This window comes from Gymnoscopelus microlampas (assembly GCF_963454915.1).
Source record: "Gymnoscopelus microlampas genome assembly, chromosome: 12".
NCBI classification, from domain to species: domain Eukaryota; kingdom Metazoa; phylum Chordata; class Actinopteri; order Myctophiformes; family Myctophidae; genus Gymnoscopelus; species Gymnoscopelus microlampas.
Genome location: NC_139949.1, coordinates 52,882,156 through 52,902,087, shown reverse-complemented (window position 1 = coordinate 52,902,087; position 19,932 = coordinate 52,882,156). Strand labels below are relative to the sequence as shown.

At 41.7% G+C, this 19,932-nt stretch overlaps 3 protein-coding genes and 1 pseudogene across 5 annotated transcripts in view; 2 read left to right on the top strand and 2 right to left on the bottom strand.

The window, feature by feature from the left end:
• The window catches only part of LOC311056905 (U2 snRNP-associated SURP motif-containing protein), a 45,225-nt gene extending 44,011 nt beyond the window's left edge, over positions 1-1,214 (bottom strand). For both annotated transcript variants that reach the window (XM_084073751.1, XM_084073752.1), the window contains exon 1: positions 1,161-1,214. The gene's annotated coding sequence lies outside the window, so the exon portion shown is untranslated. The remainder of the gene's footprint in view (positions 1-1,160) is intronic.
• A 3,679-nt stretch (positions 1,215-4,893) lies between these two features.
• On the top strand, positions 4,894-6,201 carry LOC311057443 (E3 ubiquitin-protein ligase TRIM21-like; the record flags this gene model as incomplete). The annotated part of the gene is made up of 2 exons (XM_084074400.1): positions 4,894-4,953; positions 5,191-6,201. The coding sequence occupies 2 exons, from the start codon at positions 4,894-4,896 to the stop codon at positions 6,199-6,201; spliced, it is 1,071 nt and encodes a 356-aa protein (XP_083930526.1).
• A 4,736-nt stretch (positions 6,202-10,937) lies between these two features.
• LOC311057442 (E3 ubiquitin-protein ligase TRIM21-like) lies at positions 10,938-12,027 on the top strand (annotated as a pseudogene). The gene has a single exon. The product of its transcript is annotated as an E3 ubiquitin-protein ligase TRIM21-like (transcript).
• Positions 12,028-14,566: 2,539 nt separating this feature from the next.
• nipal4 (NIPA like domain containing 4) overlaps positions 14,567-19,932 on the bottom strand; it is a 27,148-nt gene continuing 21,782 nt past the window's right edge. The window contains exon 10 of the mRNA XM_084073761.1: positions 14,567-18,639. Within this exon, the coding sequence (XP_083929887.1) occupies positions 18,385-18,639 (255 nt within the window). The 3' untranslated portion in view covers positions 14,567-18,384. The remainder of the gene's footprint in view (positions 18,640-19,932) is intronic.

Below are 19,932 nucleotides of genomic sequence, written 5' to 3'. Positions count from 1 at the left end.
AGCATTTTAGAAGCATAGATCAGCCTCCTGTGTTTATTTAATATTCATATAACCATAAACAACCATGCATAGCATGCAAACAGCTACATTCATGCAGATGTGAGGCTGTATTGTCCAGTTTAAATGAGATGTTTAGATGATAGCTGCATGACGGTAGAGAAGATGAAGCAGAGCTTCAGAAGCATAGATCAGATGTTTATTTATGTTTAATATAACCATAAACTAGCTGTAGAATACAACTCTCGTAGTCGTATTTAATGATTCTGACGTTTTCAATCTACGAGAGTTGTAGGGTTCACCCCCCATGGACACAGGGACTTTCAGCACTATACCCCGTAGACACTCCAAACATGTACACATTGAAAATAAAGGTGCTTATACCCACACTCCACATGTTAACTCTCGCTACGGGGTAGTAGTTTAATGTAATAATCCATATCTTTCAATAAAGAAGTGTTTTAATGCCGTCTGTGGCCGATTCTGTCGGAGGTGGCCGATTCTGTCGGAGGTTCCCAATGGGCGGTAGTGAGGGGGCGCATCCGGTGAAACCCGGAATTACACTTAATGTAAACAGGAAGTAAACGAGGGTGAAAAAATGGCGTTCGGCCACAGACGGCATTAAAACACTTATTTATTGAAAGATATTGATTATTACATTAAACTACTACCCCGTAGCGGCAGTTAACATTTGGGGCTTTGGGGTAAACGCCTTTATTTTCAATTTGTACATGTTTGGAGTGTCTACGGGGTATAGTGCAGAAAGTCCCTGTGTCCATGGGGGGGTGAACCCTACAACTCTCATAGATTGAAAACGTCCAGACATGTATAGCATGGTAACAGCTACATTCATGCAGGCTATTCATTAAGGTGGTTTAAGCAGTTCATAATGAGATGTTTAGATGTTTAGATGTTAAGGTGCATGGCAGAGAAGACCTGGGTTGCAGATCATGAGCTTTATAAGCATTTAGATGTTGATTTAAGATGAATATAAGCATAAACAGCCCTATAGCATGTTAACAGCAGAGACCAGGCTGTGTTTGGGAGTTTAAATGAGATGTTAGATGTTAGATTCATGGAGGAGAAGATGCTGATGGGCTTTAGAAGCTCTAGATGTGTGTGTTATATGGATATAATGATGCAAAGTGTTACAAAGTGCTTACATTGTATCGTCGGTCCAGGCTGAATGGCTGCTGCCACAACATATGCCAGGGTTGACAGGTTTGTTGTAGTTGGAAGGGAAATAAGTAAACCAGGTCTATGAAAAACCCAGTCTAAAATAAGTAATAATCATAATGCTAATAATAATAATAATTATAGAAGTAGTAAAAATAATAGTAATAATAGTGATAATATTGATAATACTAATGATATTAATAATGATAATAATATAAATTAATTTGTAGCATTTTTTTTAAACAATGTTACAAAGTGCTTGAACAATTAAAAACAGTAATTAACCAAGCAATAATGCAAAAGCAATAATGCATCAAGTTTAAGACACATTTTTAATAATGTTTTTATTAGCATTTTAACACACAAATCTGGCAAGGGGGTCCCTAGCACAACATATTTTTTAGATCCGTCAAATCCGACAAATACATATAAATGTATTGTGTACATGAAAATGTTTGAGAATCACTGGTTTCAACCATCGGGAAAATGAAAAATAATTAAACATATAAGACAGTAAGCCCAAATAAAGAACTACACTTTAGAAACAAGCCCAACAAAACTACAACTAACAATATTTACTAGCAACTTAACAGGAAAAACTAGCCCAAATTTGCTTATAAAAAGCCAACATGGCAACGCCAATGAGAGCCAGTCTTGCCAGATGTAGTGAGAGAAACAAGCAACCAGGTCTATGAAAACTAGCCCAAAATAATCAACTTTGACTTATAAGAAAGGTTAGTCGAACTTTAATGTTGTTTCAACAGCAGTGGATCTAAAACAACTTCATGTCAAGGATTCAACAATATTCACAAGCGACTTTACCGGAAAAATAAGCCCCAAAATGCTTATAATAAGCAGACTTGGCAACGGTGATAGGGGCGTGGGGTACTTTTTTTTGCCTTGATCGTTTATACGAGGCAGCGTTTCCTCCAATAATGTAATATCTGTTGTATTGTATTTAACCACTTAAACCCCAGCATCCATATTAGGATACAGATCCTAAATAGCAGATCGACAAGCTCACACCGCAACGCATTGTGAGCTTGTCGATCGGCTATTTCCTGCGACAGCTTTCCCCTAACAAAAAAACGGGAAAAGATATTAGTACTGAGTTTTGCCCATATGCAGTGGTGGAAAAAGTACTCTCTTTTTTTTTACTTAAGTAAAAGTATCAATACTGCAATGTAGAAATACTCTGTCACAAGTAAAAGTCCAGAATTCAAAATGTACTTGAGCTAAAGTACAAAGGTATTGGTATCAAAAATGTACTTAAAGTACTAAAAGTAAAAGTAGGCTACTCATTATGCATTATTTCACATTTTAGAAAATAGCAGATCTAGCCTACAAGCTGAGAAATGGGCCCTATATATATTAAAGAACTGGCCACTTGAGAGAACTGGGAACTTGTGTTAAAGAACCGGGCACTTGAGAGAACCGGGCCCTTTTATTACATAACTGGGCACTTGATAAAACTGGGCCCTTTTATTAAGGAACTGGGTACTTGAGGGAAATGGGCCCTTTTATTAAATAACTGGGTACTTGAGAGAACCGGGCTCTTTTATTAAATAACTGGGCACTTGATAGAACTGGCCTCTTTTATTAAAGAACTGGGTACTTGAGGGAAATGGGCCCTTTTATTAAATAACTGGGCACTTGAGAGAACTCGGCTCTTTTATTAAAAAGCTGGGCACTTGATAGAACTCGGCCCTTTTATTAATCCATTTCGTATCACTGTTTTAGCATTGTAAATCCATGCTGGTACCTGAGCTGCAGTAATGCTCTGAAGTGACAGACCTTTAAAGGGTCTGTTGGGACCCCTGGTAGAGAACTGGTTGCCCTGAGGCAGTGAACCCCAGTTGGGCACCAGGGGGGGGCAGTTGTACCACCTCACACTAAGTTCAAACTTAGCCTAGTTATAGCTTAAACACATTCAATCCGGGAAAGTACCTGTGTCATTTTAGATTTCTTTGGCTATTCAAAAATAGCAGATCTACAAGCTCATAGTGCGGCACCGAGTGCCGTGCTATGAGCTTGTAGATCTGCTATTTTTGAATAGCCAAAGAAATCTAAAATGACACAGATACTTTCCCGGCTAAATGGGTTAAATGGCTTTTTTAAAAGCCATTTAAGCCATAACTAGGCTAAGTTTGAACTTAGTGTGAGGTGTTTTTTTTTAAAAGAAATCGTGAAAATTAGTGCAAATCTTTGAATATATATCTTAAAATATATATATATATGTAAAGATTTGCACACATTTTCACATTAAAAACAAAAAATAGCAGATCTACAAGCTCATAGCGCGGCACTCGGTGCCGCGCTATGAGCTTGTAGATCTGCTATTTTTGAATAGCCAAAGAAATCTAAAAATGACACAGGTACTTTCCCGGCTAAATGGGTTAAATGGCTTTTTTTTAAAAGCCATTTAAGCCATAACTAGGCTAAGTTTGAACTTAGTGTGAGGTGGTGTAACTGGCTCCTGTAGTCTCTGGAACGCCCTACACATCAGGACCTGAGGGATGCAAACTCAGTGGCATCTTTTGAATCACTTCTGAAAACCTACCTCTAAACCAAGGCTTTCTCTTAGATCACTTGTTTATTGTTCTTATTTAGTTTATTACTGTAAGGATTTTATTGATGTTTATACAATCGTCTGTTTTTAAGCTAAATTGTAGGGTAAGTGTAAGCATAAAAAACCCTGATTAAGCTGAATCGTTCTTGGTGTAGCCTACTGTGTTATATATATTGCCACTGTGAAGCACTTTGTAACCATTTTTCGAAAAGCACTTTATACATAAAAGTTTATTATTATTACATTATCATACACCCATATATGGGCATATCGGTCGCATCTGTGGTTCTGGACAACCGGATCTCTATATATGGGCATAACGTTCATATTGGTCGTTCTGGACAACAATATATCAGACCGACTGCCCGACTCGCACGCCAAGTTTGAAGTCAGTCCCATATATGGACATGCCCATATATGGATATGCCCATATATAGACATGCCCATATATGGGCTTAGCTGTCAACTCGTTGGTTCTGGACAACAGGATCTCCATATTATGCCAACATATGGTCTATAACGAGGAATGAAGCCTTTTATGTTTTTTATAGATGCTCTTCATAGACGGTCGTGCTGCTGTCCCCTGCTCTCGTCCTCCCTAAGGGGGGTTTTTGTTTTTTGTAAATTGTGCTGTTTGTCTTTGGTCTTACAATTCAGGTTTGGCCCTTAACCAGCAGTCTATTCCCACATGGTTGACCCTTAACCAGCAGTCTATTCCCACATGGTTGGCCCTTAACCAGCAGTCTATTCCCTCATGGTTGGCCCTTAACCAGCAGTCTATTCCTACATGGTTGGCCCTCTGCCCAAAGTGTCTTTTTTTTAATTTATAATAATTGAATGTATCAGGACGCCATGGTTACCAAATATATACTTGGAGGTCAGTCTGGAACTGCATGGACCTCCATATTTGGGCACATTTTGATGATGTCACATTTGATGACATGAGATTTGAGTCAGCTTGACTTAAAAGCTGATTACACAGAGTGTGAGGGGCTTTAGTCAAAGAGAAGAGACCCTCACTCACTGAAGGAGATATTCTGCTGTAGTCACATCATTAATATTCCTGGATAGTAAGGATAGTTAATACGGTTTTAAGTTGATTTTACATTTCCAGTGTTTCACACTTTCACTTTTATTCTCAGCGTGTAGAAATGGCCTCTGCCAACAGTCTCCTGTCTGAAGATCACTTCCTGTGTTCTATCTGTATGGATGTGTTCACTGATCCAATCACCACTCCATGTGGACACAACTACTGCAAAGCCTGTATCACACGTTACTGGGACATTAATGATGTGTGTAAGTGTCCACTGTGTCAAGAAACCTTCTATAACAGACCAAAAGTATCCGTTAATACTTTGTTTTCTGAGATGGTTCAACAGTTCAGGAACTACAAGTTGAAAGAAGAATATGAAGCAAAGACAGAGGCTGAAGTTCAGCAGATGATCCAGGAGAGACGACTGAAGATTCAGGAGGTCAAACGCTCAGTAGAGATCAGCAGGAAAGATGCAGACACAGTGATAGCCGTCAGTGTTCAGGTCTTCACTGCTCTGATCAGCTGTATTGAGAGAAGCCAGGCTGAGCTCATTGATGTGATTGAAGAGAAGCAGAAAACAACAGAGAAACAGGCTGAAGGCTTCATGAAAGATCTGCAACAGGAAGTCACTCAATTAGTGAAGAGAAGCTCTGAGCTGAAACAGCTCTCACACACTGAAGACCACCATGACCTCCTCCACAACTTCCCATCCATAAACTCTGGGTGGAGACCCACCAAGGACTGGACAACGGTCAATGTCCATCAGTCTTCACATGTGGGGACAGTGAGGACAGCTGTAGCTAAGCTGGAGAAGACACTCAGTCAAGAGATGAATAAGCTGTGTGATGCTGAGCTGAGGAGGATCCAGCAATATGAAGTGGATGTGACTCTGGACCCTGATACAGCAAATCCCTACCTCATCCTGTCTGAGGATGGAAAACAAGTGAGTGATGGAAACATAAGGAAGAATCTGCCTGACAACACAGAGAGATTCTCTTATTTGACCCGGGTCTTAGGAAAACAAAGCTTCTCCTCAGGAAGGTTTTACTATGAGGTTCAGGTTACAGGGAAGACTGCCTGGGGTTTAGGAGTGGCCAGAGAGTCCATCAACAGGAAAGATGTAAGCATACTGAGTCCCAACAATGCAGGTTACTGGACTATAAGGTTGTGGAATGGAAATAAGTACTGGGCTTATGCTGACCCTGATGTCCTCCTCCCTGTAAGAGAGGAGGTCCAGAAAGTGGGAGTGTTTGTGGATTATGAGGAGGGTCTGGTCTCCTTTTATGATGTGGAGACCAGAGCTCATCTCTACTCTTTCACTGGCTGCACCTTCACTGAGAAACTCTTTCCATTCTTCTGTCCATGTCTTAATGATGGTGGTAGAAACTCTGCTCCTCTGATCATCTCTCCTGTCAACATGGAGTAGAACAGCATGGAGTTTAAATGAATAGTAAATTAGACATGTCATGATAGGCAGAAGACATTAAAATCATGTATAAAGAATAAAATTCACACCCAGTGTGAAGTGGGCGGTGTGGTCACAGTGGTCATCACAGTGATGGAAGTGATTCACTTAAAAAAAAACATAAAAGTCTATACTGCTGTTTCGCTAGCCAATCACAGTCCTGAATTTGTAAAGTCAGCCAATCACATTACAGCTAGTGGTGATGACACTAGCTGTAATGTGATTGGCTGACTTTGCAAAAGTATAGATTTGCATTGACTGTGGAAGGGTTAGCGTTGTAGACTGCGTATTAGACTATTGGCCAATCACGGTGCAGGATTGGTCAGTGTCCAAACCTCACTTATAGGGGGCCCCAAAAACATGGAAAATTAGCAGATCTAATGTACAAGCTCACACCGTGTTGCATTGCACCTATTTCGTGACAAAGTAAAAAGGTGTTCAGCCAAGGACACAACATAAGGACCCAATTCATTACAATATATACAAATATATAACAGAGTCCAAACATCATTAAACTCATAGAACACTTCAACATGTAACCACCGGGTGGCGCTGTGGCTCAGGAGGTAGAGAGGTTGAGCAGGACAGACAGTGAACCCTCAACCTGCTCCTGATCAGTGGTGGAAATAAGTACTCAAATGTGTTACTTAAGTAAAAGTATCAATACTGCAATGTAGAAGCACTCTGTTACAAGTAGAAGTCTGGAATTCAAAATTTACTTCAATAAAAGTACAAAAGTATTGTTATCATACTTAAAGTACCGAAAGTAAAATTACTAAAATGTTTGAAAATAGCCGATCTACAAGCTCACAACGCGTCGCGATGCGACGCGTTGTGAGCTTGTAGATCGGCTATTTTCAAATAGCCTAGGTATAAAATAGGGCCAACGTGGCACTATGTCTCTACAGCTCTTTATTTAACAGAAAATGCATTTTCAGTGCTCTCTCCTGATTGGCTTAAATGTTGTCACCTCACCTACCTGAACATTGTGATATATGGTACTCTGTGTTCGACTAGGAGTACTGCACTAACATGTCTGTGTCCCAATTATGCCCATATATGGAGTACCATGTCAGGCATGGAAAAATATGGAGTCCAGGCCAGTCTCTGACGCAGTTCTATGACGTGATATTGATGACATTGTGGCGCTCGCTAAATGGGCATTCACGTTTTTATCAATAATATTTTTGTCCCTTTGATGCCCATATATGGTCATCTTTATGTGTCTTTGTCCTGCCTTGGACCCTTTTATGCTGATCTGCTGTAGCCTTTAGAGTTCCATGCTGTCATATGTCTTCCAGTTGAGAAACATTTTAAGAAGCTTTTCATTCACAGACCTCGAAAAGGTATTTCATGCCTTCATCTCACGCCTGGACTACTGTAACTCCTTGTATTCTGGGCTCAGCAAAAAGGCTATCTCTCTCGTCTTCAACTTGAACAGAATTCAGCAGCTAGAGTACTGACCAACTCTAGGAGGTGCGACCACATCACACCAGTCCTGGCCTACCTTCACTGGCTTCTAGTGAGTTTTAGAATCGATTTTAAAGATGGGGTGCCGTGATTTTCAGTGATTCCCCCCCCCCCCCCCCCCAAAAAAAAACATAATCAGGTATTATGGTTATAGTAGGAGGAAGATTTTTTTCAAAAAAGTGCACAGACATTGTTAAAATTAGGTTTTTATGTGGACACGCCTCCAGTTCATTAAGTATACCTGGTTCTCACCTTAGCACCTCCTCCTCATGCCCACACCTGTTGTGTCATGATAATGAGGGGGAGGGTATATTTTTTACTATGTCACTAAAGGGCTGTTTCTCTATTGGCACGTTTGACCCTCAAGGTTTCAGCCTCCAGGCAAACACTCAAAATAGTCAGAGAAGACATAAAACACCATAAAAACACCACCAGGGGGCTTAATGAAGTTCTATCAACCTCATAGACACATGAACAGAAAAAGTGCAAAACCATGGCACCACCTCTTTAAGGTTTTTACTGAAAACGTTTAAAGCCTTTGTGAGGTCTGGTGGCCTCCTGTTACATGTTAGACATGCTTGAAACGTACATGCCTGTCCACAACCTTAGATCCTCAGGCAGGGGTCTCCTGACTCCTCTTCAAACTGGCCTCGTCACGGTGGGTGATGGGACTTTTGCAGCCTGGGCTCCTATAGTCTCTGGAACACCCTACCTCAGGACCTGAGGGATGCAAACTCAGTGGTATCTTTACAATCACTTCTGAAAACCTACACCAAGGCTTTCTTAGCCTGGTTCCATACGATAGACCCGCCCACTCTCAGAGTGGACCGCCCCTCTTAGACTGGTGTTGTAACCTGAACCATAGACATATAAAGGTAGACGCCTCCTCTGGCTCTGAAGCGCCTGTATGGCGGGCGCGCTTCGACTTCCGGGGCGGCAGCTGGAAATGTCCGCGTGCGTCATAGAAGGGGGCGTTCAGTGGGCCAATCAGAGGCAGGTGGGGGGCGGGTCTTCCAGGTCTTGTCAGATTCTGACAAGACCTGGAAAAGACGCGCTGTGATTGGCCAGTAGTCAACACGCTGTGATTGGCCAGTGCCCGTGCCCCCCGGAAATATGGCGGCCACCATGCCAAACAGGTCGCTCCAATAAACTGCAGAGGCCAATGAGGTATCTAGGTTTCTATATCTATGACCTGAACCTAGGATTTATCTGGTACAAAAAGTCCCGTCCAATGAGAGTTGGAGGTGGGGGTGGGGATCCCTTGTGATTGGTTTAGGGAAATTCTAATCCCCTCCCCCCTTGCAATGGCCTACACTGGAGCCAATGTCAGACTGAAGCTCCACACAGCTTCAGTCTGTGAATCAGGCCAAGGCTTTCTCTTAGATCACTTGTTTATCATTTTTATTGTTTTGTTCATTACTGTAATGATTTTATTGTTTTTTATCTAACCATCTGTTTTTAAGCTGAATTGCTTCAGTGTAAACATGGTCTACTGTATTTCATATTGCCACTGTAAAGCACTTTGTAACCTTGTTTAGAAAAGCCCTTTAATACATAAAGTCTATTATTATTATATTGTTATGAACCCATATATGGGCATATTGGTGGTTCTGGACAACCGGATCTCTATATATGGGCATAACGTTCATGTTGGTCGTTCTGGACAACCACATATCAGGCCGACTGCCCGACTTGCACGCCGAGTTTGAAGTCGGTCCCATATATGGACATGCCCATATATGGGGCTTAGCTGTCAACTCGTTGGTTCTGGACAACCGGATCTCCATATTTTGCCAATATATGTTCTATATTTATAGACTCTATAATGAGGAATTAAGCCTTTTATGTTTCCCAGACCCAAGGGGTCGGCCTAGAGGAGGCTTTGTCGGTGGGTCGGTGGGTCGGTCTGTCCCTCTTTTCCTCTGCACACACGTCATGCGAAGTCCGGCCATTCAGATTTCAACCACTAGGGATTGGCAGAACCAGGTCTCCTGGTTTCTCTAGTTTTTATAGATGCACTTTCCAGATGCTCTTCATAGACGGTCCCCTGCTCTCGTCCTCCCTATTAAGGTTTTTTTTTGTTTTTTTGTAAATTGTGCTGTTAGTCTTTGGTCTTACAATTCATGTTTGGCCCTTAACCAGCAGTCTATTCCCACATGTTTGGCCCTTAACCAGCAGTCTATTCCCACATGTTTGGCCCTTAACCAGCAGTCTATTCCCACATGTTTGGCCCTTAACCAGCAGTCTATTCCCACATGGTTGACCCTTAACCAGCAGTCTATTCCCACATGGTTGACCCTTAACCAGCAGTCTATTCCCACATGTTTGGCCCTTAACCAGCAGTCTATTCCCACATGGTTGGCCCTTAACCAGCAGTCTATTCCCACATGGTTGGCCCTTAACCAGCAGTCTATTCCCACATGTTTGGCCCTTAACCAGCAGTCTATTCCCACATGTTTGGCCCTTAACCAGCAGTCTATTCCCACATGGTTGACCCTTAACCAGCAGTCTATTCCCACATGGTTGACCCTTAACCAGCAGTATATTCCCACATGGTTGACCCTTAACCAGCAGTATATTCCCACATGGTTGACCCTTAACCAGCAGTATATTCCCACATGGTTGGCCCTTAACCAGCAGTATATTCCCACATGGTTGACCCTCTGCCCTAAGTGTCTTTTTGATTTGTAAATAATTGTATGTATCAGGACGCCAAGTTTACCGAATATATACTTGGAGGTCAGTCTGGAACTACGTGGAACTCCATATTTGGGCACATTTTGATGATGTCACATTTGATGACATGAGATTTGAGTCAGCTTGACTTAAAAGCTGATTACACAGAGTGTGAGGGGCTTTAGTCAAAGAGAAGAGACCCTCACTCACTGAAGGAGATATTCTGCTGTAGTCACATCATTAATATTCCTGGATTTTAAAGATAGTTAATAAGGTTTTAATTGTTTCTACATTTCAGTGTTTCACACTTTCACTTGTATTCTCAGCGTGTAGAAATGGCCTCTGCCAACAGTCTCCTGTCTGAAGATCACTTCCTGTGTTCTATCTGTATGGATGTGTTCACTGATCCAATCAGCACTCCATGTGGACACAACTACTGCAAAGCCTGTATCACACGTTACTGGGACACTAATGATTTGTGTAAGTGTCCACTGTGTCAAGAAACCTTCTATAACAGACCAAAAGTATCCGTTAATACTTTGTTTTCTGAGATGGTTCAACAGTTCAGGAACTACAAGTTGAAAGAAGAATATGAAGCAAAGACAGAGGCTGAAGTTCAGCAGATGATCCAGGAGAGACGACTGAAGATTCAGGAGGTCAAACGCTCAGTAGAGTTCAGCAGGAAAGATGCAGACACAGTGATAGCCGTCAGTGTTCAGGTCTTCACTGCTCTGATCAGCTGTATGGAGAGAAGCCAGGCTGAGCTCATTGATGTGATTGAAGAGAAGCAGAAAACAACAGAGAAACAGGCTGAAGGCTTCATGAAAGATCTGCAACAGGAAGTCACTCAATTAGTGAAGAGAAGCTCTGAGCTGAAACAGCTCTCACACACTGAAGACCACCATGACCTCCTCCACAACTTCCCATCCATAAACTCTGGGTGGAGACCCACCAAGGACTGGACAACGGTCAATGTCCATCAGTCTTCACATGTGGGGACAGTGAGGACAGCTGTAGCTAAGCTGGAGAAGACACTCAGTCAAGAGATGAATAAGCTGTGTGATGCTGAGCTGAGGAGGATCCAGCAATATGAAGTGGATGTGACTCTGGACCCTGATACAGCAAATCCCTACCTCATCCTGTCTGAGGATGGAAAACAAGTGAGTGATGGAAACATAAGGAAGAATCTGCCTGACAACACAGAGAGATTCTCTTATTTGACCCGGGTCTTAGGAAAACAAAGCTTCTCCTCAGGAAGGTTTTACTATGAGGTTCAGGTTAGGGAAGACTGCCTGGGGTTTAGGAGTGGCCAGAGAGTCCATCAACAGGAAAGATGTAAACATACTGAGTCCCAACAATGCAGGTTACTGGACTATAAGGTTGTGGAATGGAAATAAGTACTGGGCTTATGCTGACCCTGATGTCCTCCTCCCTGTAAGAGAGGAGGTCCAGAAAGTGGGAGTGTTTGTGGATTATGAGGAGGGTCTGGTCTCCTTTTATGATGTGGAGACCAGAGCTCATCTCTACTCTTTCACTGGCTGCACCTTCACTGAGAAACTCTTTCCATTCTTCTGTCCATGTCTTAATGATGGTGGTAGAAACTCTGCTCCTCTGATCATCTCTCCTGTCAACATGAAGTAGAACAGCATGGAGTTTAAATGAATAGTAAATTAGACATGTCATGATAGGCAGAAGACATTAAAATCATGTATAAAGAATAAAATTCACACCCAGTGTGAAGTGGGCGGTGTGGTCACAGTGGTCATCACAGTGATGGAAGTGATTCACTTAAAAAAAAACATAAAAGTGTTTTTTTTTTTAAGTCTATACTGCTGTTTCGCTAGCCAATCACAGTCCTGAATTTGTAAAGTCAGCCAATCACATTACAGCTAGTGGTGATGACACTAGCTGTAATGTGATTGGCTGACTTTGCAAAAGTATAGATTTGCATTGACTGTGGAAGGGTTAGCGTTGTAGACTGCGTATTAGACTATTGGCCAATCACGGTGCAGGATTGGTCAGTGTCCAAACCTCACTTATAGGGGGCCCCAAAAACATGGAAAATTAGCATATCTAATGTACAAGCTCACACCGTGTTGCATTGCACCTATTTCGTGACAAAGTAAAAAGGTGTTCAGCCAAGGACACAACATAAGGACCCATAATTCATTACAATATATAAAAATATATAACAGAGTCCAAACATCATTAAACTCATAGAACACTTCAACATGAAACCACCGGGTGGCGCTGTGGCTCAGGAGGTAGAGAGGTTGAGCAGGACAGACAGTGAACCCTCAACCTGCTCCTGATCAGTGGTGGAAATAAGTACTCAAATGTGTTACTTAAGTAAAAGTATCAATACTGCAATGTCGAAGCACTCTGTTACAAGTAGAAGTCTGGAATTCAAAATTGACTTCAATAAAAGTACAAAAGTATTGTTATCATACTTAAAGTACCGAAAGTAAAATTACTAAAATGTTTGAAAATAGCCTAGGTATAAAATAGGGCCAACGTGGCACTATGTCTCTACAGCTCTTTATTTAACAGAAAATGCATTTTCAGTGCTCTCTCCTGATTGGCTTAAATGTTGTCACCTCACCTACCTGAACATGTACTATATCGCGTTTACTAAAGAGCTGGAGAGACCCCTGTGACCCAACAAACGCTCTGTAGCAATGATTACTATCACAATATACTTTAACCTTTTTAACAAAACGGAAAAAAAAATACCAAAACATATCACTTACCCTACCTTTAAGTGCTGAGGTTGTGTGTATGTTTTGTAAGCAAAATCTACAAAGTAACTAGTAACATAAGTGGTCAAATAATAGTAATAGAAGTAAAAGTACTGAAAATGTAAAATACTCCAGTAAAGTAAAAGTACCTCAAAATTCTACTTAAGTACAGTACTTGAGTAAATGCACTTAGTTACTTTACACAACTGAATATATGAACATATATGTTTTTATATAATATCATAGAATGGCCACTGTGTCTACATAGTTTTTACTGTATTATGAGGAGTATTTTATTATGAGGAGTATCTGTGTCATTCAGTACTTTATTTGTCATTTTCTCCTTCCTGTCTCTTTGTTATTCCTCCTCCTATATATAGTTACTCCTCTGGAACCTGACACTGTGTGTGTGTGTGTGTGTGTGTGTGTGTGTGTGTGTGTGTGTGTGTGTGTGTGTGTGTGTGTGTTCCCACTGGAAAAGTAGTAGAACCTGTTTTCATAATGGATCCTATGGGGGAGAGAGAGAGAGAGAGAGAGAGAGAGAGAGAGAGAGAGAGAGAGAGAGAGAGAGAGAGAGAGAGAGAGAGAGAGAGAGAAGAAAGACGAAAGAAGACAGACACAGAAAGACAGACAGACACACAAAGGACGCAGAGGGCATTTGAAAGCCAAGGGGGACACGTGCGCATGCCTGCCCAGAGCGTAGTTCTTTTTTGCATTTTCTTCCCTTTTATTTCGGGTTTTTTGAATTGGGTTCATTCAGTACAAAAAATGTACTCCATGAAGTGTAGATGTGCATGTGGCAAAAAGGAAACGTTGCAGCCGACGGGCGCGCAGGACACGTGGATGCATATTTATAGCAGAAAGAGCTTCACATTTAACTAATAGCCGTATCCTACTCATTCAATTCTGAACCCATTCTTAAAATTCTCCATTAGCTGTGAGGGGTCTTCTATCATGTGTATCAGTCATGATTGTTTCGCCATTAAATAATATCAAGCAAAAAGGAAACATCAGCCGGACCTTCTTCTCTCCATCGTGCTCATCCTAATTCAGAAATCGAAGAGAAAAAGAACCGTCGTCCTGAAACACCCTCGCCCCGGGTCTAATCCGGCGACCTCGGTCCGCGAAAAAAAATGGGGCAGTGTGTGTTTTAGGACGAGCGTTCCGTTTTCCACCCGGAAAAACCTCTGGCTCGGTTTTTTCTTTTTTCTGGGGGGGGATATCAACCCCCCCAATTAAACTGGATACGTCAAACCCCCCCCCCCCATAATTTCAGTATGTTTTAAGTCATACTGGCTAACAGAAAACAGACTTCCTCCAAGTGTGATTTCCTTCAAAGTCCTTCAAAATAAGAGCAACTAATATGTTCACCGTGGTGAAAGAGGAAAATAAAAAATAGAATATTCGTATTATTGCATTTTTTGGGTTATATTTCTGTCGGAAATGTCAGTAAAGGCACATGATAGAATAGAAGACAAGAGGACCAGTTTGTCATTAAAATGAACGTTGTTAAATCACTGATGCTTCATTGACAGAGTAACCCTCAGCAGCAGACTGCATGCAGTAAAGTAGCTATAAAATAACATCTTCACTTTCATTTGTGAACAGCAGAAATATCAATGACTAGGAAAGGTGCACTCCTGGGAGGGCAGATCTCCGCCAGGCCTTGGTTAGGCACCCGGGGCTGTGGTGTCAGTAGTGGAGTGGAGCCGCCAGGACCCAAATAATCCCTCCAAAGGGAAAATAGAGTTTGTACAACCGACGGTGTGGTGCACCTGTTTTTTTTTTTGCGTATGTGGCACCCCCTATTGGCAGAAGTGGAAGCGGTTTAGGAGGTTAGTTCATTGGAGGCACTTCAACATGCGATCAGGGCCGGATTTATAGGAGTTCAGGCCCGTGGGCGAGAGTATTTTTTGAGCCCCCCCTGCGCACGCAATTCGGTTAATTCGGTAGGGTTACTTGACAATTTGATCATAGAAAAAAATGTATATATATATGTTGTTGTTTTTTAGCCCCCCCCCCAGTTGGGGGCCCCTGGGCTGCAGCCCACCCTAGCCCAACGGTAAGTCCGGCCCTGCATATGATAGAAATGTTCCGATATATATTTTTTATGTTAACATCTAATCTAGAGATATATGTTAATATCTCTAGACTAAATGTTGCGTTCATGTTTACACACCATTCCAGGCATATATACTGTGCATACGCACATCAATATATGCAATGACAGGCAAACAGCATGGAGTATCAAAGCCCTCTGTTTGATAGTCATTGTCACATGACCTGTGCCTAATTTGGTGGGGTCGTGTTTCTGCAACAAATGGTAAAAACACGTACAGACACACGGACAGGGGCGAAAAACGAATCCCCTGCCCACCGGCCCTTCCGGCCTGGCGGAGATAATCCCAGTGACCTTTACGTTCATGTCAGCAGTCATTCTGTCATAATGTGATAAACAGTCATTCTGTCATAATGTGATAAACAGTCATTCTGTCATAATGTGATAAACAGTTATTCTGTCATAATGTGATAAACAGTCATTCTGTCATAATGTGATAAACAGTCATTCTGTCATAATGTGATAAACAGTCATTCTGTCATAATGTGATAAACAGTCATTCTGTCATAATGTGATAAACAGTCATTCTGTCATAATGTGATAAACAGTCATTCTGTCATAATGTGATGAACAGTCATTCTGTCATGATGTGATAAACAGTCATTCTGTCATAATGTGATAAACAGTCATTCTGTCATAATGTGATGAACAGTCATTCTGTCATAATGTGATAAACAGTCATTCTGTCATAATGTGATGAACAGTCATTCTGTCATAATGTGATAAACAGTCATTCTGTCATAATGTGATAAACAGTCATTCTGTCATAATGTGATAAACAGTGGAACATCTCAGTTTGGAATGAAACATCTTCACATCATTAATGTCAACATTTTACACACATTGGCCGGAATGTGTATTTTGGCAACTTTTGCTGGGCTACATGTTGAGAGTTGTGAAATGTATACAGTGGTGGAAGAAATACTCACTTTTTACTATTTTACTTTGACAATGTAAAAAATACTCACACGTGAAAGGCCTGTGTTCAAAATGTTACTTGCGTAAAAAGTACAAAAGTATTGGCATCAAAATGTACTTAAAGTACCGAAAGTAAAAGTACTAAAATGTTTGAAAATAGCTGATCTACAAGCTCACAACGCGTCGCATGTGAGCTTGTTTAAAACTTAAGTTTTCAAATAATTGTAGCGGAGTGAAAGTACAACATTGGAAATACTCCAGTAAAGTCAAAAATTACCAAAAAAAAATTACTTAAGTACAGTACTTGAGTAAATGTACCTAGTTACTTTCCACCACTGAATATATACAATTGTGTGCAGTCTGTCCGCCTCATAGACTCAAGCCATCAGCAACTATAGGACTTTATATACATCATAAAACAAACCCGTCATCTGGAGGATTCGAGCAGATTCTCCAAGACAACAAATCTACAAAGTAAATAAGGGGCGTGGCTTCACCGTGGATCTCTGATGTCATGTTGATGATGTCATGCATGTTGATGACAGATCAGCGTCGAATTCCAAATTTGGTCGCGGCCATTGTCATCTATCTTCTTTACTTACTCTTGTCGGTCTCTATTTTTAGTGAGCTGTTATTCATTTTTTTGTGTGTTTTCTGTTGCTGTGGGTAGTCATGGTGGCCGGTTCCCATCCCGATGTACGGATTCATATTTTGAGAGTATATTGTCTAGAGACCAGGGGTCTTCAACGTTTTCAGGCCAAGGACCCCCTAGCTGAGAGAGAGAGATGAAGCAGGGACCCCCCTCTATATCGTATCAAATTGTTTCAGATTCAACATTTTTGTTTACGTGGTCTGCTCTTTTTCCCCCTCTATACCTCTTTGCCAAAAATAGCCGATCTACAAGCTCACAACGCCTCGCAGCGCGAGGCGTTGTGAGCTTGTAGATCTAGAGCTTGTAGATCGGTCCCTGGCCCCCTGTTGAAGACCCCTAGTCTAGACTGATGCTCGGTTCTTGGTTTACCAGACATCCTTTTTTACTAACCTTTAAAAGAGCCACAGAATATTTCGCTCGGGGACGATCGACACACCGAGTGTCGCCAAAGACGGAGGCGTGTCTCTGCTTCGATCGGGGGTGAAAAAAGCGTGTCACCGCGACCCTCCGTTCTTTAGTTATTGGCTGTTGAATATAGCTTTGTTCTCGCCAGAAACACGGAAAAAAACAAGAAAGCGGAGAGAAATGTATTTTTTCTAAATCCTTCAACATTAGATCGGACGGGGCTGGGTGGGTTTGTTGTGATCACGTTATTTCAGGGTACACTCTTCTCCGGAAGTCATAGGATCGCTCATAGGCTGACGAAGAGCGCCATCTACATTGTTTCGACGTGTTACACGTCATTGGCACTCTGGGTTTTGGAAAAAAAGTACGCTTTGCGCGTCATTGGCACTGTTAAGAGCGTCTGATAAATGCCTACATGTTGTGTGCGAGTCCCGACAACTGAAAGTGTTCCGCTTGGCAAAAAAAAAAAAACGTTTTCCCCAGCGACCAAAATCCCACGGATGAGGCGACTATTAAAAAAACACCAAACCCTTTCCGCCACAGGCGTGAACACACCTTGAGATCCTCATGGAAGCCACGCCGTTATTGTATTACCTTGTTTCAGTTCATTCATCTCTTCATCTTTCTGCTCTCATTATCCCCCCCTCCCCCCTTATTAAAGGTAGGGTGATCTTTTTGTGATTAAAACTAAAAAAATGTTAAAAGGCTAAAAGCTCTATTATTCTCATAGTAATCACTGCTACAGAGAGTGTGTTCAGTAACAGGTGGTCTCCCTGTCTCTCCAGCTCTTTAATAAAACAGAAAATACATGTTCAGGTGGGTTGCCAATTTCAGCCAATCAGGAGAAAGTACCCATTTGTCAGCTTCGATTTTATAGTGTTCCTTTTCCAATTTTATCTGCTCATTTCTTTGTATCATCACTTCCAAATGCACTTGTTTAATCTGTATCCTGTGTGAGTTCTCTATCCTGATTGGATAAAATAGGTATCCTGACCTGAAAATACATTTTCTGTTAAATAGAGAGCTGTAGAGACGTGGATACTCCTGTTACTGAACAAACACTCTGTAGCAATGATTACTACCAGAATATAGAGCTATTTAAGACTTATTTTTTAAGTAAGTACAGTACTTAAGTAAATGTACTCAATTACTTTTCACCACTGCTGTTAGCTGATGATGAAGACTCTGGGTCCGTCCTCCCTCATAGGAGGAAGGCTCTCGATCATAATGTTGTCTATCAGTCCGTCTTTATCTTCTCTTTTACCCCCTCCTCCTCTTCCCCCTCCTCTTCCTCCTGCTCCATCTTCTCCAACGCCACCTCCAGCTCCTCCTCCTCCTCCTCCAGCTCCGCCTCCTTCCTCTGCAGGCCCCTCCCTCCTCACCGGCTGACTCAGCTGATTGGTCAGCTGGTACATGGTCACCTGTAAGCCAAGAATGAATGGATGACAAATCGATCGTTCAAATCGAAAACATTTTTTTGAAAGCCGCAAAAAAAAAGGGTATTTATTAGTGTATAATATGATTAAATATTGAAAACAATGTTTTGACAGAGAATCAAATGTTTTATGGTCATGATTCACCAGGATCCTGGATGGCTCTGGTTCCAGGCTTAAAATAATGAATACAAATATTTTCGGAAATCTGTATGGGAAAAAAAGATGAATGGGCTTTCGATCTGTGGCACCACAAAGTGGTCGCCACTGCTATGCAAGGGATAATGCATGGGGAGGTAGTCATTATTGAAATTTAAAGCCCGACAGGGCGATTAACCACCGAGGCGCAGCCGAGGTGGTTAATCGCCCTGAAAAGTAACCCAAAAGTAACAACAAAACGAAGTATTTCCTTGCTTACGGCAATGAAAGTATTCCATAAGTAAACAAATGACGAAATGGAAAAAAACTCGCCCCAAAACACACTCGCCCCCCATTCTATTTACTGCCGATTTGCCTGTAATACCGCCGGATTTGCCCCGGGGCGACTGTGTTTTGGGGCGAGCGTTTTTTCACGATAAACAAGGAAGCGCAGTGGATCAAATAGAATGACTTCTCGGTTATTGCATCGTCTATTTCTCACTTCAAATGTTTTCAAAAACATTCTTGAGAGCAACGTTTAGTTGTAAATGACATTGTTTGTTTGTTTACATGGCTGTCATGTTGGATAAAGCATATAACCAAGCAGCACAGGTTGACATGAGCAGGTGTTCTGAGTCTCTGATTACACAGCGGTCCGTTATAGAGCTCATCGGTCATTATCCAGAAATAATGACCGATGACTGACCAATCAGAATCGAGCATTCAACCAAGCCGTGTAATAAGCCCCTATAGTAGGCTGCTACATCGCTGCTAGGTGTCCTTATGGAGTAGCCTATAACTGCCATCTAGCCTACTGCTAAAACGGCGTTGTTGCCAGAAACGTATTAGCCTATCAGGTTTGTCATGTACCAGTAACAGTCGGGGTCGGTTCTGTAATATCTTGGGGGAAAGACATCGGAAAAACTACAAAACTACAAACTAAAAAGTGCAATTAAAGAAAATCTCGGAACAAATTTCTCAGATCCGGCCTTTTGGACCCATGAAGAGCAGTGTTGAACAGTGTTGCTGACAGGGTAATGCCACATGAAGAGCTGTGTTGAACAGTGTTGCTGACAGGGTAATGGACCACATGAAGAGCAGTGTTGAACAGTGTTGCTGACAGGGTAATGGACCACATGAAGA